At 37.3% G+C, this 27952-nt stretch overlaps 1 protein-coding gene and 1 long non-coding RNA gene across 2 annotated transcripts in view; one reads left to right on the forward strand and one right to left on the reverse strand.

Annotated features, from left to right (window-relative positions):
• OSBPL6 (oxysterol binding protein like 6) overlaps window positions 1–27952 on the forward strand; it is a 92052-nt gene that overhangs the window by 62956 nt on the left and 1144 nt on the right. The window contains exons 15-25 of the mRNA XM_081315044.1: window positions 1371–1508; window positions 2443–2530; window positions 5987–6240; window positions 7789–7926; window positions 8228–8291; window positions 10279–10357; window positions 14304–14448; window positions 16194–16338; window positions 18907–19033; window positions 19548–19670; window positions 22361–22465. Of these exons, the coding sequence (XP_081171170.1) occupies window positions 1371–1508; window positions 2443–2530; window positions 5987–6240; window positions 7789–7926; window positions 8228–8291; window positions 10279–10357; window positions 14304–14448; window positions 16194–16338; window positions 18907–19033; window positions 19548–19670; window positions 22361–22465 (1406 nt within the window). The remainder of the gene's footprint in view (window positions 1–1370; window positions 1509–2442; window positions 2531–5986; window positions 6241–7788; window positions 7927–8227; window positions 8292–10278; window positions 10358–14303; window positions 14449–16193; window positions 16339–18906; window positions 19034–19547; window positions 19671–22360; window positions 22466–27952) is intronic.
• On the reverse strand, window positions 20179–24616 carry LOC308660627. The gene is made up of 2 exons (XR_014024763.1): window positions 24453–24616; window positions 20179–20475 (listed from the first exon to the last, which is right to left on the reverse strand). It is a non-coding gene; the product is annotated as an uncharacterized lncRNA (long non-coding RNA).

Here is a 27952-nt window from a genome sequence, read left to right on the forward strand (position 1 = left end):
TTCTGATCATTTGGCATTATCAATCTTATGCTTTGGATTTTAAAAGATGGAAGATAAACCAATTAGCATTGCAACAATACCTGTTGATAATCTTCTTTCTTTTCTGTTCTCCTTTTGAGCAGGAGACCTTCCAGGTTAGAAAATGTAAAACTTCACTTAGTTTTAAGAGATACATGACAAGCTAATGCTTACTGGTTTCACCAACGTTTCTATTTCATTATATATTTTTCTTTCAGACTCCTTCCCTTGAACATCATGGCGTCTCTCTTCCTCTCTTACTTGCATTTTATGCCATGTTTTAATTATGTTAGCCTGCACTTTGTTGGTTAACCCTTCAATTCAGACAAAAGTATATTTTTCTTGCATCTTTCATTTGAAGCTACGTCTATTGCATGGAGGTTAGAATTCTTCCATAGTATGAATTGAGGCAAACGCATGTAGGTACTTTTTAAAGTTGCTATGCCCCTTTTGAAACTGAATTTCCTGCATCTGACAGCATATATAGCTTACCGTATTCATTTTCTTGATTTGCAGTAATTGCTTTTTCTGTATTCTCAGGTCTTCCCATCCTTTTGCAGTAGCTTCTTAGTGATGTGTGTTGAGCTTTGTTGTATATCGAGAAGTGTTATTTTAATGGAATATAATTTGCATTGGGAAGTAATGAAATACAAGAGATCCATGCTGCAAGCCTGAATGACAGAGCATATCTCTTGGCTTAGATATGACTTCTCCTAAAAAAAGGGGGGGGGAGTACTTGAAGTACAATAAACGGAATACAAGCACTGGTTTTCCTAATAGCACACTTAATAGCAGGGTGGTAAGAAGACTATAATCAAAACTGAAGAGACCTGAAGAATTAAAAGTTATTAGCATACTCAATCCTGGAAATGTAACTTATTCAGAACTGAACATAGTCAGTGATTACAGAACGTTGAATGACAGTGGGGAAGAATAGAATTCCCTCTTTGAGGGAATGGCTGGCTGAGTATGAATTGAATTTTAGCTAGCCAGTATTTTGCGGCAAGTCTCATCGATACATGTGGAAGTACAGTGCAAACATACTAAGAATTGTATTAATCCTGAGGAAAGTAATGCATCTCTTTCTCCAGGTGTCAGAAAGTTCTGAGTGCATCCTGAAAATATGACTCCTTTTTCAACTAAATTCTCAATTGGCTAGATACAGGGCAGATTTACAGGGCCATCTCTGCTTTATTTTCTCTATCAGTACGCGGGAAATAAATGTAGAAAAGAAGCAGGGCATCTATTCATCACGGCTTGGTATGATTGTTGTTTTGTCATAGCTTGTATAAGCTCTTAGGCTAACTATGCCGTATGCAGAATTCATATATATGTTTTTTTTTCTTTTATAGACAGGTGAACAGATCCATGTTAGTCTCCCACTTTCCCAACAAGTTTCTAATGAGAGCAGGCTCTCCATGTCTGAATCTGTCTCTGAATTTTTTGATGCTCAAGAAGTGCTTCTGTCTGCCAGCTCATCAGAAAATGAGGTTAGGAAGAACAATCTTTACTCTGCAGTGTAATTTATATTTATAATAAATTTATCTTTATGTCATGTGAGATTGAAGTACTGGATGCTTCACTTTAATTAGGAAAACGGGCATGGCATAGCCTGCCTACCATTCACATCTATTAACTGCTTGGTTGATGTTCTTCATAAACATGTATGTCTCAGCCGGTGTTTCATGTATGAGGACCATTGTATCAGTTAATTTTATTGCAAATGTTTTTAAGTTAATACACTGTAGGTGTTATTTGAACACTCTGAAATCCTAAATAAAATAAGAGCTATCATATCTGACCTGTAATACTGAGGACGACTACAAAATGGCAGCAAAATGCAAGAATTTTCAAAATCTCTCTGTTGCTTTTGCTTTTAGCAGTTGTTGCATTGTTGTTCTGCCAAGAGGGGGATTTAACACAGGTAGGTGGCTCAGTGGGTTAGGACGCTGAGCTTGTCGATCGGAAGGTCGGCAGTTTGGCGGGTCGAATCCCGAGTGCCGCGTAACAGAGTGATCGCCTGTTACTCGTCCCAGCTTCTGCCACGTAAAAATGCAAATAGAAAAATAGGGACCACTCCGGTGGGAAGGTAACAGCGTTCCGTGCGCCTTTGGCATCTAGTCATGCCAGCCACATGACCACGGAGACGTCCTCGGACAAGCACTGGCTCTTCAGCTTTGAAACGGAGATGAGCACCGGCCCCTAGAGTCGGAAACGACTAGCACGCATGTGCGGGGGAACCTTTACCTTTACCTTTAGGTGCACCTATCAGTGTTCTACTGAATGGGCAGAATACTTGCAGACAAACAGAGGACCTAAAAAAATAAAGATAAAAATAAGGAATTTGAATTTATGACAATAACATCCTATTTCTTCAGTATAATAATGATAATAATCAGTGTTATTATTTGTTCTCTTCATTAGGCTTCTGATGATGAATCTTACATAAGTGATGTGAGCGACAATATATCTGAGGACAACACTAGTGTTGGAGACAATATTTCTCGGCAAAGTATGCGGTTTCTTGACTTTTAGAAAATAAATTTTATATAATTTATACAGAGGCAAAGAAGGAGTCGCCACTCTGAGAGCTACTTACAAATTGCTTCTAATTTACTTTATTAGTTGCAACAAATTACTTTTCTTTCCATTTTCATTCTGTGAGCTCTTTTTAGTGTGTTTTCTGTTAATCCATTTTTCTGCCTTTATCCTCTCCTCTTTGCCATTTGTATTGTTTTTATGTGCATAATTCCCATCTTTGCGCTCTCTCTTACTTTATTTCTATTTTCCAATTGACAAATTCTATATTTTCATTCTCTCGTGCAATAACGCTTGGAATATTGATTAAATTTAAATATATAATTGATTTAAATAATTACATTTGCTAATTGAGTGGGTGGCACGATGGCTCAGCAGTTAAGACGCTGGGCTTCTTAGGTGGAAGATTGACAGCCTGGGTTCAAGACCCAAGCGTCATGTGATGGGGTTGAGCGCCTGTCTTTGCCTAGCTTCTGCTCACCTAGCAGTTCAAAAGCATGCAAATAAATGTGAGTAGATAGATACCATTTCAGCAGGGAGAAAACATCACAATGTCATGCTGGCCACACGTCTGAGGAAACGTCTTCAGACAGCGGTGGCTCACAGCCTTGAAACGGAGATGAGCGCCACCCCCTATAGTCAACAATGAATAGTGGAGTAAAATCTGCCGGGAGCCTTTTCCTTTGCTAATTGAACGTACATACAAATATTTTTAAGTTTTGTTACAAATGAAACTATAAAGTGTAGAATTCCAGCAACCCAGGATCTCTTAATTTTGTTGCATATTTATAGCAATTTTATTGAAGATTACAATTTACCACAATAAAAACAAATGCAAAATAAGAAAAGGAAAGACTAAAAAGAAAAAAATTGAAGGTGCAAAAAAGAAAAAGAAAAAGAAGAAAAATTAAAGAAAAATAAATAAATGCAGTAAAGATAAAGTAATATATAAAGAAGTGACTTCCCCCTTCTTTACAAGTATAAACAATTTTAATCACTTATCTTTTAAAACACAACATACCATCTTTTCTTCCCATATCCCATCTGTTATCTATAAATAAATCCATAAAATCTCATTGTTTCAGCTCTATTAGCAAAAGTATTTTTCCTTTAATATATATATATTCTTTAATATATCAATGCTTTTCAATATTTATATGTACAAGATATATATATGTGTATATAAGGATATAATTCTTTTGCATTTTTATTCTGTTTCATTTTTCTTTGTATTAATTTTTTATCTTTCTGTTTTTAAACTTTAATAAAAATTATTAAAACTTCAAAGTTTTAATTACCCTTTTACTGTTTATTTCAGAAAGAATTTTTTAAAGTCATTAATATTGTATTTAAAACTTTATTTCGCTAAGGATTGAAGGAAATTTACCTGGTGCCGTAAAACATCACTCCAAATGTTCCTAATAGGTGAAAGGCAGTTAACAATAACAGTTTCCTAAAGTGATTAGAAAAGTATACAAACTCAGTGTCCTTTCAAAGATACCAACCATGATTTGAATAAGAACCCCTCTCTCCCAGATTGCTAAATCTGTTGGAAACCACTGTCTTGAGATCTTCTCATGAGGAGCAACTGTCTGGAGCACACATGGGCAATCTCAAGTCCTCTCCTTGTCTGGAGAGGAATTATGAAAAGCTGGTCTACTCACCAGCTCTTCATTCTGGTGCAACCGTCTTCAGTTCAGCAATTCTTCCCTGGAAATCCAAGGTCCCTTAATTTTGTCATACTGAAAAAAATAAAGTTGAAGACTGAAGAAATGATTAACATGATAATAAAACAGAATTTTATCCTTTGAGACCTAGTCAAGAGCAGGCCTGACCGCTAGGTAAAAATTCAGCAATAAGACAAGCTTACAAGCAAATCAGTTGCCAAATTCTTCTTCCTTTTTGATGAAAATGATAGTGCCCCTTAGTGGCTGAAATGTATTTTGTACTTACATTTGAAAGCTGTACTCTGTGTATAAGAAATTAGTACTCAGCTACTTGGGGGAAAAAATCTAATTACAGAAAAATATTTGGGAAAATAAACAATAGCAATATGTGGACAATTTCCCTTATTGCATTTATTATTTGAAAAGATATAATTAGATTTTTTTAAAGCTATTATCAGAAGATTTTTATTTTTCCAATTATTTTACAGAAAATGGGCTGGGGGGGAATAAACCATCTTCCTTCCTCTTTTTTCATTCTTCTTTCCTGAAACTCATATTTCTGCCTCTGTCAGCGAGTAGTTGATTGTATTATATGCAAAAGTACAGTAACATTAAAAAAATATCCTTTCAAAAAAGAGATTGCCCTCTTTTAAAAATCTGTTTGGAAAATTAATGGGAATAGAAAAGCAAAAGTGGGAATGAGTGCGTAGACATAATTCTGTAATTCCATCTGTCGAGGCAGCTATGGAGAAAAAAACTAAAGTGGTAAAAAGGCAAGCAATGAAAGATTAAGCAAATATGTACCCCTGCGACTTACTTTGCTGTTTGAATATTTCAAGGTAAGCAGCTTATTACATCTTTTGTTTCTGTAACAGTTTGTTATGTACACATGACAAAGCAAAGGAAAATCTAGGTAAAGCCATGGTAAGGCATTGTATGGTTTTATAAAGAAAGTAATGACACCTGGATGCCTTGTAAAATTCTATGCACAATAAAAGCTTCATTTGGGACGATTCTTAGATTGATTTTAAATACGCTTTTTAAGGTTTTTGTCTGCCACTCAGGATTTAGTCAGGTGTAGTGATTGTCTCAGATAAGAAGGAAGGACTATGGCCTCAATTGTTGTAACAGGTTCAAAAAAGTGGTACTAACCCCACAGTGAATTTCTGAATCCATGACGTCAGGAGACAATATGACTTTAGTGGTACATTTGGTTAGTTGATTTTAAATAAGCAAACAAATTGTGGCCTCAAATAAGGAAATTCCTTACTGTAGTCTACAAACTTTGTTGTACTAATGTAAGATAATTAAAATTCAAACCTAGTACAGGTATTCCTACCACAGTTGGGATCTATGACTTGGTTGTTAAGCCAAGCAGTTACGAAGTAAAAATCATGAGATTGCGGGCATGCTTATAATTTTACTTCAGTTTTCACCTTTGCTCCTTCAGCTGAACTGGGCTTATTTTTCCTCTTTCTCTTTGAGGACATCTTAGTATTGGCTAAATAATTAAGACAAAATTAAAAGAGAGATTCTACAAAAGTCATAAATGTGAAGACTGGATGTTAAAGCTGTTTTTTTAGCACTATTGTAACTTTGAAAAGTCACTAAATGAATCAGTGACTGTGAGATTTATAGTTTTATGTAATATCATGCTATATACATACATACACCCTGCACAAACACAAGCACAAGCACCTACTATATGTATATATGAGCACATTGTATAGGTTTCACGATATTCTGTTCTGTTTCTCTTTTAGTAATGAATGGGGAGCTAACAGGAGGTGCTTTCAGAAATGGACGAAGGACATGTCTTCCAACACCCTCCCCTGATACTAGTAATATAAATCTGTGGAACATTTTGAGAAATAATATTGGGAAGGACCTTTCCAAAGTATCAATGCCTGTAGAGCTCAATGAGCCTTTGAATACTTTGCAACACCTTTGCGAGGAACTGGAATATAGTGAACTTTTGGACAAAGCTGCTGAAAGCGATGATCCCTATGAACGTATGGTAATGGGCCTGATTATGGAACATATCGTGGTGTTCCATAATGTGTTCCTTCTCTCTTAGACCTCTGATATTTTGCATTCTCTAGAAAAGGAGTGATGTTGGCACAACGAGGGCCTCTAGTTATTACAAAAAGACCCATTTGTTTGCCTATAAAAATGAACTTTGTAATATACTTAAAAATTCCAAAATAGCCTGCCCATCTCTCTTCTGTGTGAGAATCATAAAATAGGTTCTGACAGGAAGAGGGTGTTGGCAATGTTTATGTTGCAAAGTCTTGCCCAAGTACCTTTCACTGCATTGCATTTTGTGAGAATGACAGCTATATAAATATATATAAATAAAAATTCAATTGTGGTTTGCATAGGAAAAAAAAGTCCTTATGAACAGTTTCCATTATATTTATTTATATACATGAACGATGCTCCATCTTCTGTGTTTGGGAAATACACCCAAATTATTGTGAGCTGAATCTCTATAAAGACGTTTAACTGATATATTTTCAAAGGTGTAAAGAAATGTTTTAATTACACAGGATACATCCATTGTTTTTTTTTCTTATTGCAATACTGCCTTTTAAAAAAGTAGTAGATTTTTGTTAGCAACTTTTTTTATATATATAGAAGTGGTTAAATACTAATGTGGGAGAAATTCACTTAGGAAAGTGTATGTTTCTGATCTAAAAATACAAGAACGGAAGAGTTACTGCAGGATATTCCTCCCATATGCACAATATGTATGAATGAAAAATTTACTACAGTCAACAACTACCTTTTTCTCCCTGAAATGATCCGTAGCTCTTTCTATCATCTGTTCAGTTAGATCAGACCCTCAGATGTAAACAATCTAGTAAGTGTTCACTTTGGAACATTTATTTGGAGCTTCTGGTTCCCAGGCAACTGAGAAGAGAACTTGAAAATGGGAAATTGGTTTGTTCTCAAAGCAATAAAATAGCTTATATTGTGATCCTGTTTGGAAAGAATAAAAAGCATTGCTTCCATAAAGCCTGAAGCTAAAACATCCAGCTCTATCCCTTCCTTCTGGTTTGCCTCATGTTCTGCACCTCATAATAAGCTGTGATTCCTCACAACAAATAAATATGGCCACTGTATGTTCTTCAGATGCAGATTCCTATCTTGACTTTCCTCTTGTTTTTCCACAGAACCTTGTATCTTTGTAAGTGCATTATTACATTATATTTAACATTATACATAAGCAGACATACAACATAGATTCAGTGTCCATCCTGTCTTCCCCTTAAGTCTTCAAGATATAACATTCTTACATTTTTCTTTCCTGCATTGAAAAGCATTTGTGTCTAATAATAGAGCATTAGTCTGGCATTTCTTTCTGTTTTGATTTAGATCTTTGCTACACTCCGGAAGCAAATGAGAATTAAATAATATTAAAAAAATATAACCCATTTTTACTGTAAACAGGACAAAGGTCCACCCTAGAAAAGGAACATGTTTGATTATACAATTGCTACATGTGTCAAGCCAGTCTCTTTCAGAATTGTTTTCTTAAATATTGTTTTGTTGTTCTAATTAGGTCCTTATTGCTGCCTTTGCAACTTCAGGATATGCTTCCACTTATTACAGGGCAGGAAGCAAGCCTTTTAACCCTCTGCTTGGTGAGACTTATGAGTGTATCAGGGAAGACAAGGGATTTCGATTTTTCTCAGAGCAGGTATGAACTGCTATTATAAAGCTAATTATATATTGTTGTATGACTTTTAACTTCTGATAGGAAGGAGAGTTATTTAAAACATTTCATCTTGATTTACGAAGTGTTGTTGAGAAGATCCTCAGATTTGTTTTAAAACATTTGTTTTTGCAGCATTAGCTAAAATTCAACATTGCAGAGTTCAGCTTTGCATTCATGTTCTTTGCATGGTTGCATAGATTTCCCCCCCCCCCAAAGTGTGATGAATATAAAAATCTTGTGTAGATTTTGTATGCATAATTACTTGTATGTATTTTTTTTCCAGGTTAGCCATCACCCACCCATTTCTGCCTGTCACTGTGAATCAAAGAATTTTGTGTTTTGGCAAGGTATATATTTTAGTTACAAGTGGATACATCAAATTTCAGTTAAAAAAAAGAAAATTAGATTTTATACAATTCGTTTGTTGAAATTTAGCTGAACAGTTACAATAATGGCAAAGGCCAATTGTTGTTTATTTATCATTATATATTTACATTGAGAAATTAGAAACCAACAGTTTTCTGCCTCTGGATTAGCCTGTTGCTCTGATTAGAACAAGATACCGTATTTTCCGGCGTATAAGACGACTGGGCGTATAAGACGACCCCCTACATTTCCTGTTAAATTATAGGGTTTGGGCTATACTCGCTGTATAAGACTACCCCTCTTCCAACGCACACCAAATAAAAATTAAAAAACATCAGATTTGATTTTAATATGGTAATTTTAATTCAAATGCTTATGACATGCAGGTACTTAGTAGGAAAACTGTCACTTATAAACATAAGGCTGTTTGTCATCAAACATGCAAACATAAAACAGTGCAAGTGGATTAAACTTAATAATAATAATAATAATAATAATAATAATAATAATAATAATAATAATAAGAAGAAGAAGAAGAAGAAGAAGAAGAAGAAGAAAAAGAAAAAGAAAAAGAAAAAGAAAAAGAAAAAGAAAAAGAAAAAGAAAAAGAAAAAGAAAAAGAAAAAGAAAAAGAAAAAGAAAAAGAAAAAGAAAAAGAAGAAGAAGAAGAAGAAGAAGAAGAAAAAGAAAAAGAAAAAGAAAAAGAAAAAGAAAAAGAAAAAGAAAAAGAAAAAGAAAAAGAAGAAGAAGAAGAAGAAGAAGAAGAAGAAGAAGAAGAAGAAGAAGTTGGAAGGGACCTTGGAGGTCATCTAGTCCAACCCCCTGCTAAGGCAGGAAACCTTATACCATTTCAGACAAATGGCTCTCCAGTCTCTTCTTAAAAACTTCCAGTGTTGGAGCATTCACCACTTCTAGAGGCAGGTTGTTCCACTGGTTAATTGTTCTAACTGTCAGGAAGTTTCTCCTTAGTTCTAGGTTGCTTCTCTCCTTGACTAGTTTCCATCCGTTGCTTCTTGTCCTGCTTTCAGGTGCTTTGGAGAATAGCTTGGCTCCCTCTTCTTTGTGGCAGCCCCTGAGATATTGGATCACTGCTATCATGTCACCCCTCACCCTTCTCTTCGTTAAACTACACATACCCAATTCCAGCAACCGTTTCCTATTTTCCTAATTCACTTTTTCACTTTTCCTAATTCACTCTAAAGCTTTCCCTGCGCAGAACCTTAAGTAACACCAGCTGCCTGCAATTAGTGCAGGTTCTCATCCCACCAGGCTCAAGGTTGAGTCAGCCTTCCATCCTTCCGAGGTAGGTAAAATGAGGACTCAGATTGTTGGGAGCAATAAGCTGACTTTGTAATAATGCTGCTTGTGGGGGGGGGGGTGAAAGCTCTAATAAGCAGGCATATACATAGAATGAAGGCTATTGCTAAGCACATTGATTTGTGCTTTAAATTGTAAGCCGCCCTGAGTCTTCGGAGAAGGGCGGGATATAAATGGGATTTAAAAAAAAAGACCAAATGGGAGATCCGCTCCAGGTTTTCCAGCCAGCCTGCCCAGTTCCTGAGTCAAATGTGTCCTTAGAGCTAAGCAGCTGCTCTGGCTACGGCATTCCCCACCTGCCTTTCAAGTTGCTCTTGCATTCCCCACCTGCCTACAGCTGCTCTTCAACTTTAGAAGGAAAGACGCCCAGACCCCAGCCTGTAGAAAATCACAGACTGTAGCTTCTACTCCAATTGGTCCTGCTTTCCCTGCACAGACTAAATGGAAGATCCGCTCCAAGTTTTCCAGCCAGCCCTGTCCCTAAAGTTTCAGCACCCGGCGTATAAGACGACCCTTGACTTTTGAGAAGATTTTCATGGGTTAAAAAGTCGTCTTATACGCCGGAAACTACGGTATATTAGCTTATATGAGATATGAGATGAATAAATGTGTATAGCATTTTGCATCTTTATAAATATTTCTTCTATTCAGATATTAGATGGAAAAACAAATTCTGGGGGAAATCGATGGAAATATTACCAATTGGAACTCTGAATGTGACACTTCCTAAGTAAGTGCTTTTAGTCTCTATGCCTTTTTTTTTACTGTTAAACTGTTACTTTTAAACAGCAAGTTATTGTATAACAAATCCGAAAATGTGCAAAATGGAATAGGATCTGTTTTTAGGCAGCGGTAAAAAAGCTGGGATTCCTGAAGAACCAGATTCCTGTGTCCTAGCAATAACAATTAATACTGAAATGAATTTTGGTTGAGCTAGTGTGAAAATGTATTGCTGTTGATGGTCGTTTGTTGAATGGATGGTGTTTTGATCCTTGCAAAAGGTTGTCCGGCATAGCTTGAGAACAGTGAAAACATTCAGATTTTCCTTTGTTATTTTCTTTAAAATGGTAGGTATATTTTAGTAATTGAAAATGAAATATGTCCCTGTACAAACTGAAGAGTGTTGGGAAAGTGGAGGAAACCTGGTGCATTTTTTAGTCTTACTATTCTTTAGTATGCTTATCCTGAAGCGTGTTGCAGTGGATCAGCTGATGCCAACATATTATAACTCAGCTTGCTTCACATAGAACTAATGCAATATGCAAACAGAACAATAAACTTTAAAAAATGACTCAGATTTCTCATCAGTATGCAGCCCACTCTGTAGCTTTAGACCAGGGCTTTTCAACTGGTGGTACGCGTACCACTGATATACTTTGGCAACTGGCAGGTGGTATGTGACCATCCTAAACAAGTGCAGCAGGAGAGGGAAATGAGCTGAAGCAGCAGCAGCACTGCACAAGCCTGAGGGAGAGACAGCTGGAGATGCAGGGCTGTAGGGGCTTGGCAGAAGCCACAGGATCAGTGCCGGGTTCCAGCTGATTGGCACTTCCAGAAGCAGTGCGCAGCTGGAGGTGCACTGAAGAGAAAAGGAGGAGGGGGAGAGAGAAGAGAGGATATAAAAGGAGGCTTTGGTGGGAAAGGGAGAGGGGAAAAAGACAATGGAGGGAAAGAGAAGGGGATGGAAAAAAGAGAGATGGAAAAGTGCAGCCTTGAGGAGAAGAATCAGCTGGAGGTGCACCGAAGAAAAAAGGAAGAGCGGGAGAGAAGAGAGGATATAAAAGGAGGTGGTTTTGGCGGGAGAGGGGGAAAAAAGACAGTGGGGGAAAAAGTGCAGCCTTGAGGAGAGGAATGAGCTGGAGGTGCACCGAAGAGAAAAAGAGGGGGAGAGAGTATATAAAGGGAGGTGGTTTTGGCGGGAGAGGGGGGGAAAAAGACAATGGGGGAAAAAGTGCAGCCTTGAGGAGAGGAATGAGCTGGAGGTGCACCGAAGAGAAAAAGAGGGGGAGAGAGTATATAAAGGGAGGTGGTTTTGGCGGGAGAGGGGGAAAAAAGACAGTGGGGGAAAAAGTGCAGCCTTGAGGAGAGGAATGAGCTGGAGGTGCACCGAAGAGAAAAAGAGGGGGAGAGAGTATATAAAGGGAGGTGGTTTTGGCGGGAGAGGGGGGGAAAAAGACAATGGGGGAAAAAGTGCAGCCTTGAGGAGAGGAATGAGCTGGAGGTGCACCGAAGAGAAAAAGAGGGGGAGAGAGGATATAAAGGGAGGTGGTTTTGGCGGGAGAGGGGGGAAAAAGACAGTGGGGGAAAAAGTGCAGCCTTGAGGAGAGGAATGAGCTGGAGGTGCACCGAAGAGAAAAAGAGGGGGAGAGAGGATATAAAGGGAGGTGGTTTTGGCGGGAGAGGGGGAAAAAAGACAATGGGGAAAAAAGTGCAGCCTTGAGAGGAATGAGCTGGAGGTGCACTGAAGAGAAAAAGAGGGGGAGAGAGGATATAAAGGGAGGTGGTTTTGGCGGGAGAGGGGGAAAAAAGACAGTGGGGGAAAAAGTGCAGCCTTGAGGAGAGGAATGAGCTGGAGGTGCACCGAAGAGAAAAAGAGGGGGAGAGAGGATATAAAGGGAGGTGGTTTTGGCGGGAGAGAGAAAAAAAAGACAACGGGGAAAGAGAAGGGGACAGAGAAGAAGCTGTGGAAGGAGAGCCCAGCAGGCAAGGAGGAAAAAGAGAGAGGAGAGGGAGAGAGGAAGAAGGGCTGACCGCCCATCTGACCACCAAGGTAGTGGTACATATTAATAAATAAGGATAAATTCATCATACATTTGTCAGTGCAAAGGGAAAGGAACCGCCACCAAAGAAATTAAAACTGGTACTTTTTTCCTTTTTTAAAATGGTTTGAAACATTTTATTAGATTATAGAATAAAATACAAAAAATAGAAAAGCAAATAGTAGGACACAGTGGGCAGGAAGAAAAGGGGAAAAAGTGAGGGGAGAAGGGAAAAAGAAAAGGCTTTGACATCCGACTTCCTATGTTCCAATAGAGGGAAGCATTAATATTGAACCTCAACTTTTTACTTTTCCATAATAATGTAAACTAACCATTTCTATAACAACAAGTGAATCTAATCAGTAAAATCCCAAAAAATCCCCCCCCTTTTTTTAGTCATTAGGTTTTTGACACCTTGCTAAGCACTGGTGGTACTCGAATATTGTCATGTCCTAAAAGTGGTACAGTCTGTGATAAGGTTGAAAAATCCTGCTTTACACAACTGACATTTTAATTTATTTTTAAATTTCTCTATTAGATTTATATCTTGCGTTTTGTTCAGGAACTAAATAGGGACCCTGCCTTTTTCCCCACAACAACCCTGGGTGATAGGCTGTGTTGCGAGAAAGTGGCTTCAAATCAGTGAGTTTCTGCAGCTTACATGGGGATATAATCTGGATCTCTCTAATTACAGTCCAGAACTTTAATCACTTACAACACTGGCTGTCTTTGTCTCAATCTAATCTCTCTCAGTGGCTTATATTAACTTCTATGAAGTATCTTTAGAACTGCATACAGTACAAGCAACAGAACGATCAAAGACAATAATTGGCATGAGGGAATTGGCAGACCTTCAAGTTGCAAGTGGATGCATTCATGTTAATCTTTTTTTTGTAATTAATTCTGTTTTGTGAATGTAAGCATTGTCTTCTCTGGAAGAGTATAAAAAAGTTTTTTTTAATATTCTATTATGTGGATGTTAGTGCCTCCATTATCAGAAGTACCCTGTAAAGCATGATTTCAGGAAAATATCTGACAATCCAAATTATCATTTAAAAATGCTGTAATGTTGCACAGAGCTTTTATGGGGAAAAAGACGGTGGAAGTATTCAGCTTCAGTATAAAGGTAAAGGTTCCCCCGCACACGCATGCTAGTCGTTTCCAACTCTAGGGGCCGGTACTCATCTCCGTTTCAAAGCCGAAGAGCCAGCGCTTGTCCGAGGACGTCTCCGTGGTCATGTGGCCGGCATGACTAAACGCCAAAGGCGCACGGAACGCTGTTACCTTCCCACCGTAGTGGTCCCTATTTTTCTACTTGCATTTTTACGTGCTTTCGAACTGCTAGGTTGGCAGAAGCTGGGACGAGTAACAGGCGCTCACTCTGTTACGCGGCACTCGGGATTCGACCCGCCAAACTGCCGACCTTCTGATCGACAAGCTCAGCGTCCTAACCCACTGAGCCACCACGTTCCATAGCTTCAGTATAGAGAGACCCAAAAACACTTGATGGACAAGCTTTTTAAATCTGCCATAGCAGGTGTATTCTTATTATTACCATCCCAGACTGTGAGATGACTTTCCAGACATTTGTCAGGCCTGTTGTTTACAGTGTTTAAGTCTTGTTATTCCCCCAGATTTTTTGGGTAGCTTTAGGAATCAGTGTGATGTAATTGCTGATGGATATAGACTCATGTTTAACTAATGTTGCTTTATTATGTTTTTTATGGTGATTGTAAAAAATTGTTGTGGACATAAAAAGTAGAATATAAATGTTTAAATGATTGAAGAGGTAGACCTTTTCCTTCTTTGTGAGTTGTTCTTAATATTGGAAATGTAGTAAGATTTATTTGCGCATGAGCTTGGAATGGTTTTAGAAAAGGTAATTCTGAAACGTATTACTTTTCCTTTTCTTTCTAGATACGGTGATTGCTATGTTTGGAACAAAGTCACTACTTGTATACATAACATTCTGAGTGGAAGGAGATGGATAGAGCATTATGGAGAAATAACAATCAGAAATACAAAAAGCAGTGTCTGTATTTGTAAGCTCACATTTATCAAGGTACCGTAGTTTTACTCTGATTATCATTATGAATGGCGAAGGGGCCACACATTCTGTCAATGGCCTATTCACAGAAATGTCTGGAAATGCACTGAGTATGCACACCAGCTTCTATAGGCTTTTGTTTCAGTGGGGAGAACAGTTAATAGTCCTTTCAAGTAGCTGCCACAGATTGTGTAAATTTAGTGGCAACATCCCTATATATTCTTATTGGATGCCATAATTAATACAATCGGTGCCTTTATTCATGTTCAGTGATGCAAATCTGTAAATACCTTGCGTAGCTCTATGGTTAACAGTGACATACAATAGAACTTTGAGGATGTAAAATCATTGTTCCGCATCATTTTATTTAAGTCCTCTGCATTAGTAACAACAGCAACAATGGCTCTGGGAAATAATACTGTGAACCTAGGTGCTCCTAGTTATATGAACCAATTCAGCATGACAGTGAAAGGCCTAACTGGAAATATTTTTCCATTAATTTTTCATCTTCAATCCTTCCCCATAAATAAATACCTGTCTTTAAGCAAAATAGTTATAAAAACAGGGCACAACCAATTTTAAAAGAATCTTCCCCTTTTTCTCTCTTGTCACTCAGAATGATTTTTCTAGGATGGGTGAGAACTTCTGACTTACCCCATGGATCTATGGAAGCCAGTATAAGCAATATTTAAATGAGTAAAGATTTCCTGTCTTCATTTTAAGATGCTGTGAGATGCATATATACTATCGTGAAATATCTGGCATTTTCGTCATGTTTTATTCCCTTGCAGACTGATATAGATGTGACCTGTTAATTTACTGTCAGTGGTGCAATTAATCAATTAAGACTTCTTTGATTAGATCCCAACCTTGCTGGAGTTCATGGGCCTTGACAGTTACATTTAAAAAAAGGAAAAATTAGAAAAGCCAGTTGTGACTGAATTCCCAATCAAGAATGCTGTTTTCTTTTTTTGAGCTCCAGACATACTTTTAGAAGGAAGAAATCTGCCCTTCAAAATGCTTCCACTTGTCAGGAAGACTGAAGTACTTTTGAGTAGGATATAAAATAATCTTACTTTTACAGTCTTTTCCATTATCCCAGCAATCACCTTTTTATGATCTTCTACAAAATTGGAGCAGCCTGTGGAAGCAGACCTTCATATTACAATCCCCTTTTAAATTAGAGGTCTGCCATAACTCAGAGCACTCACATATATAGTGTGTTGGGTCATAAACAAGATTACTTTTTTCCCCTCATGGGATTGCATGTGATGAATCAGAGCAATTATTGAGCGCTGTTAGTAAGGAATTGAGGGTTGCATTCTTTGCTGTTGATTGATGGCAGACATACTCTTGATCAGGGGTGTCAAACTCAATTTCATTGAGGGCCACATCAGCATTGCGGTTGCCCTCAAGGGGCCTGGTGGGTATGGCCAGGGTGGGCGTGGCCTACTGGGTGGGCGTGGCTAGAGTGTGTATGGCCTACTGGGTGGGCATGGCCAGCTCTACATCGTTCGCATCAAGGGTGCCTATGGGGGCAGGAGTGGGACAGATCTGAGGGTCTCTGGCAGAAGGAGGGTCTCTGGGCCAGGGCCAAGGCAGTGGGGGCTGTTCCCTCACTGTTTCCAGGATGGCTTCACGGGCCACATGAAACCACTTCTCGGGCCGGATCTGGCCCCCGGGCCTTGTGTTTGACATGTCTGCTCTTGATGATTTGTTTTACATTTAATAAAACCAAACTATTTGGTTAACATTTTTAGGTGAATTACTGGAATTCTAATGTAAATGAAGTTCAAGGTGTTGTCATGGACCAAGAAGGAAAAGTGGTACATCGCCTTTTTGGAAAATGGCACGAAGGATTATATTGTGGAATTGCACCTTCAGCAAAATGTATATGGAGGCCTGGTAATACATGGCATTTATATAATTCTAAACATAACTAGTAATAAATAAAGGAGTAGAATTTGTACTATGGACGCAGGAATTTCATCTCAGTATACCAGATATGATAGCTTGGAACATTAATTGTAGCTTAGAAACTGTAAGTGTAAGTAATTGCTATCTTTTCCATGATGAAATCTGAATCAAACTCGGCTTATTTAGAAAGCTGTGTGTTCCATATTACATACTAAGATCCAGCAGGAATAATGCAAAATGCTATAAGTTGTTAAATAGTATATGTTGGATGAAGAGAGATACAATATTTTGAGCATGACGGTAAATGTTTAATGCCACTGTTGCCATTAAAATGAATATACATTTTTCAGTATTGTACACATTTTTTATATTCTTCCAAGTTGAACCCCCCAAAAAAGCAGTTCCTCTGAAAAAAGAAACAGTCACTTATTTAATCAATTAGACTTACTGGTTAGGATTAGATTACAGTCAGTTTTTCCCCATATTTGAATGATGAATTTTGTGAAACCGAATGTTAAAAAAATAACATTGGAAGAGAAAGTAAAAATAATATAGTGGATTTTATGGGGTACTATTGATGGAGTAGGGACGCGGTGGCTCAGTGGGTTAGGACGCTGAGCTTGTCGATCAGAAGGTCGGCAGTTTGGCGGGTCGAATCCCGAGTGCCGCGTAACAGAGTGAGCGCCTGTTACTCGTCCCAGCTTCTGCCAACCTAGCAGTTCGAAAGCACGTAAAAATGCAAGTAGAAAAATAGGGACCACTACGGTGGGAAGGTAACAGCGTTCCGTGCGCCTTTGGTGTCTAGTCATGCCGGCCACATGACCACGGAGACGTCCTCGGACAAGCGCTGGATCTTCGGCTTTGAAACGGAGATGAGCACCGGCCCCTAGAGTTGGAAACGACTAGCACGCATGTGTGGGGGAACCTTTACCTTTACCTTTATTGATGGAGGGAAAAAAATAGGATTCTTTGATCAAGGATACAAGTTGTGTCTTATGAACTAAATCTTGTGTTTTTCTAACTTTTCAAAATTAGTAACTGTGAGGCAGGTCCTAGTTCTCCTATAATTCAAATGCTGGTTTTCTGATTTAACAATGACATGAGAACTAATTGAGGTTTTGAATTTTCTTTATCCTTTTAAATCTTAATGTTTCAAGGTGGACCACAATGCAGATAGTCCTCTTTTAGCAACTGCCTTGGATAACAACCATTTGCAAATGTGACTATAATTAATGATAATAAAATTCATTTTATGACCAATGTGGACATTTATGACAACACAAACCTTTTGTGTGAAATTGATTAAGGTCTGGTCAGTTTCAGGCAGCAGCATGTTGGAGGCAACAGAAGACCACATAAAAGGTCTATTCAGAACTGCTTCCTTTCTGTAAAATTAGTTCATTCATGCCAAGCCAGGATGTTAAGGGTTCCCCACATACTGATTTATTAAATTGATACACTGTCATCTCCCCTAAACTCAAGTGAGAGAATGGGGACTCAAAACAGTGTTTTTCACAAGATGGCGTTGGGTTCTTTTCAGAAAACTGCCAGAACTGACGATTTTCATGCCTTTAAACTGTCCTTGCTTCGTAATGTTGCATTCTGGTTTTATCTACTTGTACACGCCCATGACTCAACCTGATTCAGCAATATAAAAATATAAGTTAAATAAAAAAACAGAATAACAGAGTTGGAAGGAACCCTGGAGATCCTCTAGTCCAGCCCCCAACCAAGGAGGAGACCCTATACCATTTCAGATAATGGTTGTTCAGTCTCCTTACAGTGTTGCAGCACCCACAACTTCTGGAGTCAAGCCATTCCACTGATTAATTGTTCTCACTGTCAGGATATTCCTCCTTAGTTCTAGGTTGGTTCTCTCCTTGATTAGTACCCATCCATTGCTTATTGTTTTTCCATACATTGCTTCTTGTGCATAAAGCATAATATGAATGCCCGTGCTGTGCCTCAGTAATGTGGAAGGCCAACTTTCAGTAGTGTCTTTAAGACCATTGAAGGCCTAAGTATCCATCTTCTCTGGAATCTTTCAGGATGATCTTTCTTCCTGAAGTAATTTCTTTCTCCTTGCACAAAGAAGCATGAAGTGATTGTGTCAGACCATTTCATGCCTTTCTGGGTAAGAGGGATTTTATGGGACAAGGTTTGAGAAACCACATGGGGGTCCTAGCCAAGCAGAGCATATTTTGACAAAAACACGAGCAGTGCACCATCATCCATATCATCGCTATAGCCAGTAGAATAATGTCTTCACACAAAACCATTGTTTAGAGCAGGGGTATCAAACTGCCAGCCCGCGGGCCGGATGCGTCATCCGGAAGCCACGCCCACCCCATTGCCGGCAATGGCAAAACCGTCCCAATATGTTGCGCGACGTCATGTGACGTCGCGAGTTTGACATGTATGGTTTAGAGAGTTTTGAGAGTTTGCAGTGCTGTGTATATACGGTGTTTAATGAAGAGCAAGGACAAGTATTTTCTTCATCCTGTAGACCTAGTGTTTATTCATAGGGGTTAATTACTATCTTTATTTTAATAACAGGTTCCATGCCAACAAATTATGAGCATTACTATGGTTTCACAAGGTTTGCCATTGAGCTGAATGAGTTAGATCCTGTACTGAAAGACCTTCTTCCAAAAACAGATGCTCGATTCAGGCCAGATCAAAGGCAAGATGTGCACTCTTTTTTCTCCCTTTTTTAAAAAATGGTTACGGCTGCTTTTAACTATAAAGAACATTAATGTTAAAAAATTCATGTGAAATGTGGATCACTGCTGCTTAGGGAAAACTTGCGCCAGACAATTTGAGAAGTGTTTAATGTATTTTAATATATGAACTTGTAAACAGTGCAGCTGACAGGGATCACCTTAAAAGAGGTTTCCCTTCCTATTTTGTTCCCCACCTCATAAATCCTTTTTGTAATATACTATCTGCACTAATATGCAACTGCATATTGTAGAAAAAAAGGGAGGGAGACTGTTTCTCCCAAACCATAGAGTTTAATCATATATATTTATGCTGATTCAATCAAAATTTATTTACTTGAATGACAGCGCTATCAATTTTATCTAATACAACATGTGATTTAGGTGCTTCCTGAATTTTAGGATTTCTGGATTTTGTTGTTACATTTTTTTAAAGGTTGGTATATATCTACTGAAAGATCTAATTCTTAACTATAGGTACTTGGAAGATGGAAATTTAGAAGCAGCAGCAGCAGAAAAACAAAGAATTGAAGAACTCCAGAGATGCCGGAGACGTTATTTAGAGGAAAACAATATGGAACATGTACCAAAATTTTTTAAGTAAGTAATCTCTCTCTCTCTATGATTCTTGTACAGACAGAATGGAGTTGGTATATATAATGGTGTAAAAATATTAATAAAAATACTAATGTTTTTGGCATTAGAAATTGTCTTGTAAAATCTGCATGTTTCTTATTGTAAACTGAATTATTTTCAAAAATGTGTCAAAACATAGGGAAAAAATTGGTTGTAGCTTAGGGTCTTATTCCTCAGATAAATTTGAATCAAAGATGATGATTTTTGTGAAACTTGACTTAAATAGTGAGAAATCAGTTTTATTGTATTAGTCATTGTATTATTCTTGAAATTCAGAGATCTATCATTGTTTGATCCTCACATTGGTGTTTTATGCATGTACTATCTTTCATAAATTTTCCCCTAGCTAGATAAAGAGAATTGTCCAAGCAAATAAGTGTATGTGCAGTTCCTCTCTTTTATGTAACGTTGTGAACTTAGAAAAACAAAAATCTGCCAAATACCTAAGAGTAAAATTCAATCTCTTTTCTCCTTCTCTGCCAAATAATTATTTTATTTATAGTCTAATCCCTCTTCGGATGGAGTAATTCCTTCTGTGTATACAACAGTATGAAGTGGTGTCCCAGACTGAAGCAGGTATAAAAGATAAAATTTGTAAATTAGAGGAAGCAGATTAAAGAGTTATGTATTTCCAGATAGAGCTGAAGTCTTATAACGAGTAGCAGAAATTAGTTGATTCCAAGACTCTCTCAAAACCTATTTCTTCTTTGCTTATAATAACTGTTTATATTTCCTCTTGAAGAGCATCAAAGCAGAGCAGCAACTCATCCTGGATTGAATAAGAAAGAGGATCATTTTTAATATTTTTTAAAGCAGGAAATCAGTTGTTTCTTGGCTTTATGGCAGTTGCTATCAAATCAGGGTTGGTTAGAAGAGTCCCGTTTCCTGTTAACACCAGATGGAGGAGTAGAGAAATTGGCTGAAGAACCTGAACTAGTTAAGTGTAAGATTTCCCTCCCCTCCTCCCCTGTGATAGGCTCTGAGATTATAAAACTGATTAAACAGCTGAAATGAACAAAGCTCCAGAATATGAGATCATTTCAGTGGAGGACATTCAAAACAATTCAGATTGGTGGGTACCAATTTTGGCTTTCCTATTCACCTATATTGATAAATGTGGTAAGGTCTCTGATGATTGGGGCCTACCTTTGGCGACTTCACTGTACAAAAAAGAGAAGTAGAGATTATTGGCCCATTAGCCAATTAGTAAATTATATGCTAGCACTTGTACAAGCAGCTGCTGGATTGGGTTGTAATTGAGAATATCTTGGCTGATGAGCAGACAGGCTTCAGAGAAAACCACTCATACCCTCTCTTATAGACACATTGAATAGCCCATCTCTTGATCTGCCAATATTGGGAAATAGACACATTTCTGTTCTTTTATATGCAGATGTTGCTGCACTGTTTCGTTAGGCACAGTTTGTCTGAGGACCACTGATAACGTTACCTAGTTTGGGTAATGAAACATCTGCAAGAACACAAGATCTCAGACACAGATTGGCCTGAAACTGGCACTTGATAAACTTGGTGGGCAACTGTTAAGAAAAACAGCTAGAAATTAAGTACTCCAAAATGAAGGTCATGTTTTTTTTTGCTAAGGCACATATCTGGCAGCTAAATAATTATTTAACAGAGTAGGTCTTAAGTATCTGGGGATTATTTTCCATACTACAGGCAACCAGAAATTTCACATTGATTATGTTACCCTAAATGCACAAAAGTCCTCTTTGGCTTTATACTTTTTTCTATTTCTCCAAAGAATCTCAGTATATATCTGCAGTGATTAAAATATCTTCAGCTAAGATCTAAGTCCAGCAACTTTTGGGAGTTTAGTTGGGACCTTAAAGGGCATTCCTTTGTCTTGAAAGAGTTCAACCAAGTTTTTGATTCTTTTTTAAGCAGCCCATTGTGTGCCAAATGTGTGTTTCACAGTAAAGCTGGCCTACTTAAAATGATTGTGCATTAGCTGATCTCAAGCAGTGGGCCATTGATTTAGGGTTGTAGGCTGATTTATCAGTTCTATCTAGAAACAACTTCTTGAGCCACTCCACATATCTTCTTCAGTCAGCCAAATAACTTAGTTGCATAACAATTCCAAAATTGAGAAGGGCTTTATCCTTGAGGTAGATTCAGTGCCCACACAATAGTGGTTACTGAAGGGACATGCTGAAGGATCCCTTTTGAACAAAGATGTATCCACATCGTGGAGAAATAATTGAAATGCTGGAACATGATACTCTGTATTGTCCCTTCTACCCAGACACTGACCAAGAATTATTATTTCCATTCTTTACTAAATATCCTATTCATTCTGACTTGTTTTATCTTATTATTATTATTATTATTATTAGATCAATGTGATTTGACATCTTTGACCATAGCTAAGTACCATTCTACAGCTTGTACAGTAATATCTCTTCCAATCGTTCTTAGATATTTTAGAACAATTTTTTTCCTTTTTTTATCCTAATTGTGTTTTTCTTCTTTTATTTGTTGATTGTTGATTTATGTTTAAATAAAATGGATTATTTTATTGCAATTTCATTTTTCAGAAGGTTTCCTCAACAAGTAAATTAGATTGAAGTATGTTTTTATTCTCTTCAAGAATATTTCTGAATTTATTTTAACCAATAACTTCTTTAATTTTGCAGAAAAGTTATTGAAGCCAATCAGAGAGAAACATGGGTTTCTAATGACACCTATTGGGAACTCCGAAAGGATCCTGGCTTTAGTAAAGTAGAAACACTCAAACTCTGGTAAATTGAGAATGTAGATATAGCAGCATAAGTCTTTTAAAAAAGAAAAAAAAGAAACAAACCACTATGCACAACATGTTTCTTATGGCTGATGGTGATTTGTGGGTCTGCAGGAAACCTTCCTTTACTTTTACATTCAATTTATAATAGATTTCCAAAAGTGCATTAGCCCAGACTCCAAACTTTTCTGTCATCATTAAATTGAAAAGAGGGGAGGAAAATGCCCACACCCTTTATCTATTGAGATACTGGAAGTGCAGCATAAAAGAAACATGATTTGGCCAAAGATGCTTTGTAGAGTATCTGGTGCTTTAAATAGACATGAAGAGTTCAACAATAAAACCAACCTTGTTATAACTAAGTTCTAGAATGTCTACACATGTAGTTATTGAATCTTGACTCACATTAGAACACTTGTTCATTTCTAGAGTCAGGTTGGTTTTTTGATGTGTGGTGCTTGTACTGGCTATATCAAAAACAACATAGTGCTTTTCTAGATGCTCTTCCCATTCATATGCCATTTTTCATGCCTTAAAAACAATTGTCAAGTTGTACGTTGTTATTTTAAAATATGTATTATTTGTCATTTCTCAAGGGCAGATTTTTAAAACGGGATTTTTGTTCATATTTTAAATAATGGATAAAGTGTATTATTGATGGAAAATGAACTGTAATTGTAAAGCAAAAAAAAGGATGATCTGGAAATGTTTTATCTTTGCAGGTTGTGTTTCTATATAGACAGGTTGAAAGGAAACGGGCTAATTTTGTAATGACCTTGGGAAGTTAATCTGAGTTCATATTCCCAATGCCTACTGCTGTGACAAATATACCATCTCTTTTCATGACCTCATACTTCATTCTGTCTCATTTTCATAACCCTTTATAGAATTAAAATTCTCTAAAACTGTGCATGAATGCTAAGCACATCTTTTAAATTAGAAAAGCATCCTGCAGGGGTATGATCATCCTGATAATCTATGTATTCATGCTTTCTTATGTACATTATATATTTTTGTTCTCACCTTTTTGGGAATTGTTGGGAGAAGTAATGTGATACAAGCACTACTTTCTCAGTCGAATCTTGCTAATATCATTTTTAAGCAAATTATATTTTATTGCTTTTTCATAAAGCAATTATATTTTTGGATGAAGAAATGATCTAAATGGCTATTATGTAGCACATTTTGATGTATATGCGGAAAGAGCCTGGATGATGTCTCCCACAAAATTAAGTCTAGTTGGTTATCATGCTTTGCTAAAATCAATCTATAAGGTGAAAATCTTAATGCTTTTAAATAGAAACTTGTCTTTCATTTATGTCCAGTGATTTAATTTATTAATACCTTGGACACTGGCAGTAGAAAAGATTTTCTTGTATATATTTCAAAAAATAACATTTCTGTATATTCATGGCACATAACTGTATTTTACTGATTGCATTTTATTGCTTTTTTGTAAAGGCACAGAGGTGGCTATGATTTCCCGAAAGCAAACTTAACTGTATTTGATTATGTATTCTATGTATTACTCATCCTATTTCTCCCCATGTCCATTTCTGATCAACAAGCACACCTGTCTAAGGGACAGCCTGTTTAAAAGTAGGGCCTTAACTTCCTGAAGTTACTTCCAGCTGGGATGCGCCATATTATCTGGACATTTAATATCTGGCTGCGATTTTGCTTTGAATTTCAGTTGTAACTTGGGATCTCTTGTGTTTGATCAAGGCTTAAAATATGCACGATATTCTAGTACGAGCCTCTGAAGTACAGAAGGAGAATGTTTTGTTTCATGATATGCACATGTCATTTAAATGGAAAAAGAATTAGAATGCACAGGATAAAATATGCATGGACTCTTACATGATCCTTATACAACAGGAGATGTCAGCATGACACTATCACATTGGGGATTTTTTTTTAAATGTAGTAATCCTTACAAGTTACAGTTTAGTCAATCTTGGTAAAATTAGGAAGAAAGAATGCCTTACCATTCCATTTTTTTACGTTCAGTCTTCAGCAACCTCGCAGCATTTTGTTACTGTCTCTTCAAAGCCAGAATTAATTAAAAAGTTATAAATATTAACAAATATTTAGTAAAATGTCAAGACCAGATGCTTAACAAAGTCAATTATAAATCAAGCTAATTTTCACATGACATGCTCCTCCCAAATAACATGCTAAAGTTGATTAGTTTTAAGATAACTAGTATGTTATTTGAAGGCAGGCCATTTGGTTAGTTTATAATATTTATTTCTTTTTTATTGATTTGTATCCCGTCTTTATTATTTTTTACAAATAACTCAAGGCAGTGAAAATATCCCTCACACCTTCCTCCTTTTCCCCCCACAAACAACCCTGTGAGGTGGATTGGCCTGAAAGTAATTTGCCCAAGGTCACTCAGCCTGCTTTCATGGTTAAGGCAGGACTTACAGTCTCCTGCTTTCTAGCTTGGTGCCTTAACCACTAGACCAAACTGGGTCTACATATTGTACACACCTGGATAATCAGTTCATTTAGCAAACCAGCTGAGCCTGTTCTATGAATCCAGCCATTAAACTAAGTGGCTAAATTTCAAATGCTTACTTGTATTCATGTAACAAGTTTGAATCTATTGGACCAGGGATCTCCAACCTTGGCAACTTTAAGACTTGTGGACTTCAACTCCCAGAATTCCTCAGCCAGCCAAGTGGGGTACCAAGCACATTGCCTTTGTTTCTAAATCTCACTTATAAGTTATTGAGGGTTTCATTAGCTGATTCGGCCGTGATGTCCCTTCATTATCGACTTCATCTGAATCCATTTACTTTTCCTTCATACGTTTGTTTTACAGTTCGGTCTTCATTTGTTCTCTAGAGATCACTTCCTAGCAGTACTAATTCATTCTACAGATATGTCTATAGTTATTTAACAATTATTTGTTTCCATCCAAATTGCTCTGCATTTTCTTTCCTGCATTTATTTAAGTAGCTGCCTGTTGTCTGTGACTGCATTCTTTGCAACTTTTTCTCTAGATGTACGTTATATATTTTCCTCATCGTGATTCTCTTGCCCGAGTATTGCTCATTCACAGACTTTTGATTTCAATGTTCATTTTTAGTACTTTCCTTTAGCATATGTCCACAAACCTCTGTGACGTTCTGTAAAATAATTTTTCCCACTGCTTTAAGTTAGCTTACATATTCTCTTTTGTCAAGTCTACTCTCTTTTTAGTTTATTGGGAGATTTGTTTTCAATTTTATACATACAGGGCATATTTTGTCTACCTGAAGTTATTCTACTTTTTCATTTCTTTTTCTTCCATGTCTATTTTTTTTCTTAAGATCCATTTTTGAGACTACCAGAAATGATTTGACATCTAACTTCTGAACTTTTCATCACTCTTATACCTTGAATAATTGTCAGTTTTTCATTTTTAAATAATCAAGGGAATAACAACATGTGAAGAATAGTAGATTTATACTTACCAGTAATGCTTTTCATTCATTTTTCATGTGGCCAATGCATTTTTTCTGTACTCTCTCGTCTTCTTTCTATTCACTAATATCATTTAACAGTATTCTCCCTCTCCCAGATTGATCTTTTCAGAATATTGCACAATTTTTCTCAAAACTCATCCCTGATGCAATTCTCAACAGCTTACGAATTCCTATATTCATATGCATTTTTAACAATCTAGATAACATTGATTTCTAATTAATATTTTAGCTCTTTCCTTGATAACTAAACCTCACTTTCACTTCCATACATGTTTTCATCAATTCCACTCTGTAGGATCAACTACCTTATCCTTCACCTTTCAGAGACATACAACTTTTTTTTCCATTTCATTTGTTAATTAATGCTCTTTACCATTTGCGCTCTCCTCTTACATTTCAAAATACAAACTTTCATATGCCATAATGAACACCAGTTGGGCCCATAGATATTGATCTCTACTGCCCATGATGGCTTTGGTCAAGCAAAGCTTTCACACCACACGTTTTAGTCATATAGTTAAAATGGAAATTTGCTTACCAGTTTAGTTTAGTAGTGAAACATTCCCTGCTAATGATGGGGGAAAACTAGGCAGTTTGGGCCCATTTTGACCCAAAGGTATCACAAATGCAACAAAACCCAGGTTTCCTCCAAGCTTATTCATATTATTCTACGCAAGACAGAACTCTAATCCAGACACTGTCTTGCAAATCTTGCAAACTGTTGCCTGCATGCCACCATCTAGAAAGTATATGTAGTGACTGAAATACACTCAAGATTGCTTTAGTGGTTCTCTTAGTTTTCAAAGCAGGACATTGTGAGATATAAGAATCTAAACTACTCTAGGGGGAAAGAAATCCATCCAGATCTCTAGTTTGGATGAACTAGTTTCTTAAAAATCTGGATACTCTTGAAATCATTTCACTGTAGCACTTACCGTGTTTCCCTGAAAGTAAGACCTACCCCGAAAATAAGCCCTAGCTTGATTTTTGGGGGATGGGCACACACCTAAACATCAAGCTAGGGTGGGGGTGGAGGTGTGGAGCTGCCCCACATGCCCTGCACCCACTTACTTTGCAGCCAGACCTCTCCTTGCTGGTCCGCTTCTTCTGCAACGTCCCCAGGGCTTGCATTTTGCAGTCAGAGGCCTTTCCAGAAGGCCACTGCAGCCGAGAACTGAGCTATGGATTCAATCCATAGCTTGGTTGTGCAAGGCCTCTATAGCCGAGAACTAAGCTATGGATTAAATCCATAGCTCCGTTCTGCAAGGCCTCTATAGCCGAGAACCAAGCTATGGATTAAATTCATAGCTCGGTTCTTGGCTGCAGTGGCCTTCTGGAAAGGCCTCTGACTGCAAAATGCATGCCAGAGCTCCATTCTCAGCTGCAGAATAAAGCTGCTCCTTCGGCCACAGAAGAAGTGGGCTGGCTGGGTGGGTCTGTCAGTGCTGGAGGTGAGTGAAAAAGACACCCCCCCCAAATAAGACGTGCCTCTTTTGGAGGCAAAAAACAAAAAAGACCAGGTCTTATTTTCGGGGAAACACGGTATTTTAAAATCTGCTTTTGTAAGGTTCTAAATTAAATCTGAAGCAAGTATATCATATTTAGTCATAATTGACAGAATAGTCCTACCATAAATTCATGCTAACTAAGAGTGTGACTCACCACACTTGTTCATTCGTTCACCACACATCTTATAACAGATAAGTTTAGGTAAGTACTTTGTATATTTCATGCCATGAAAAATGTTTTCCCTTTCCACATTGCTTCATCCTGTTTGCAGAAACATTGGAGCCGTTTTCTCATCAATGGCCTATATATTCTAGGGCGATTCATGCTGGTGTGGAAAATGTTCATGAGATGGGAGACTTTACATTTGATTATTTCATTAAACCTATAAAATACAATAGCTAGCGGTAATAAGTAAATTTGGCCTCTAAGCATGAATCTTACATTTTTCAGAAAAATGTAAGAAATATTTCCAAAAAGAAAAAAAAAACCTGCTAGCGGCTAGC

Source organism: Vipera berus (assembly GCF_964194415.1).
Source record: "Vipera berus genome assembly, chromosome: 1".
Lineage (NCBI taxonomy): Eukaryota > Metazoa > Chordata > Lepidosauria > Squamata > Viperidae > Vipera > Vipera berus.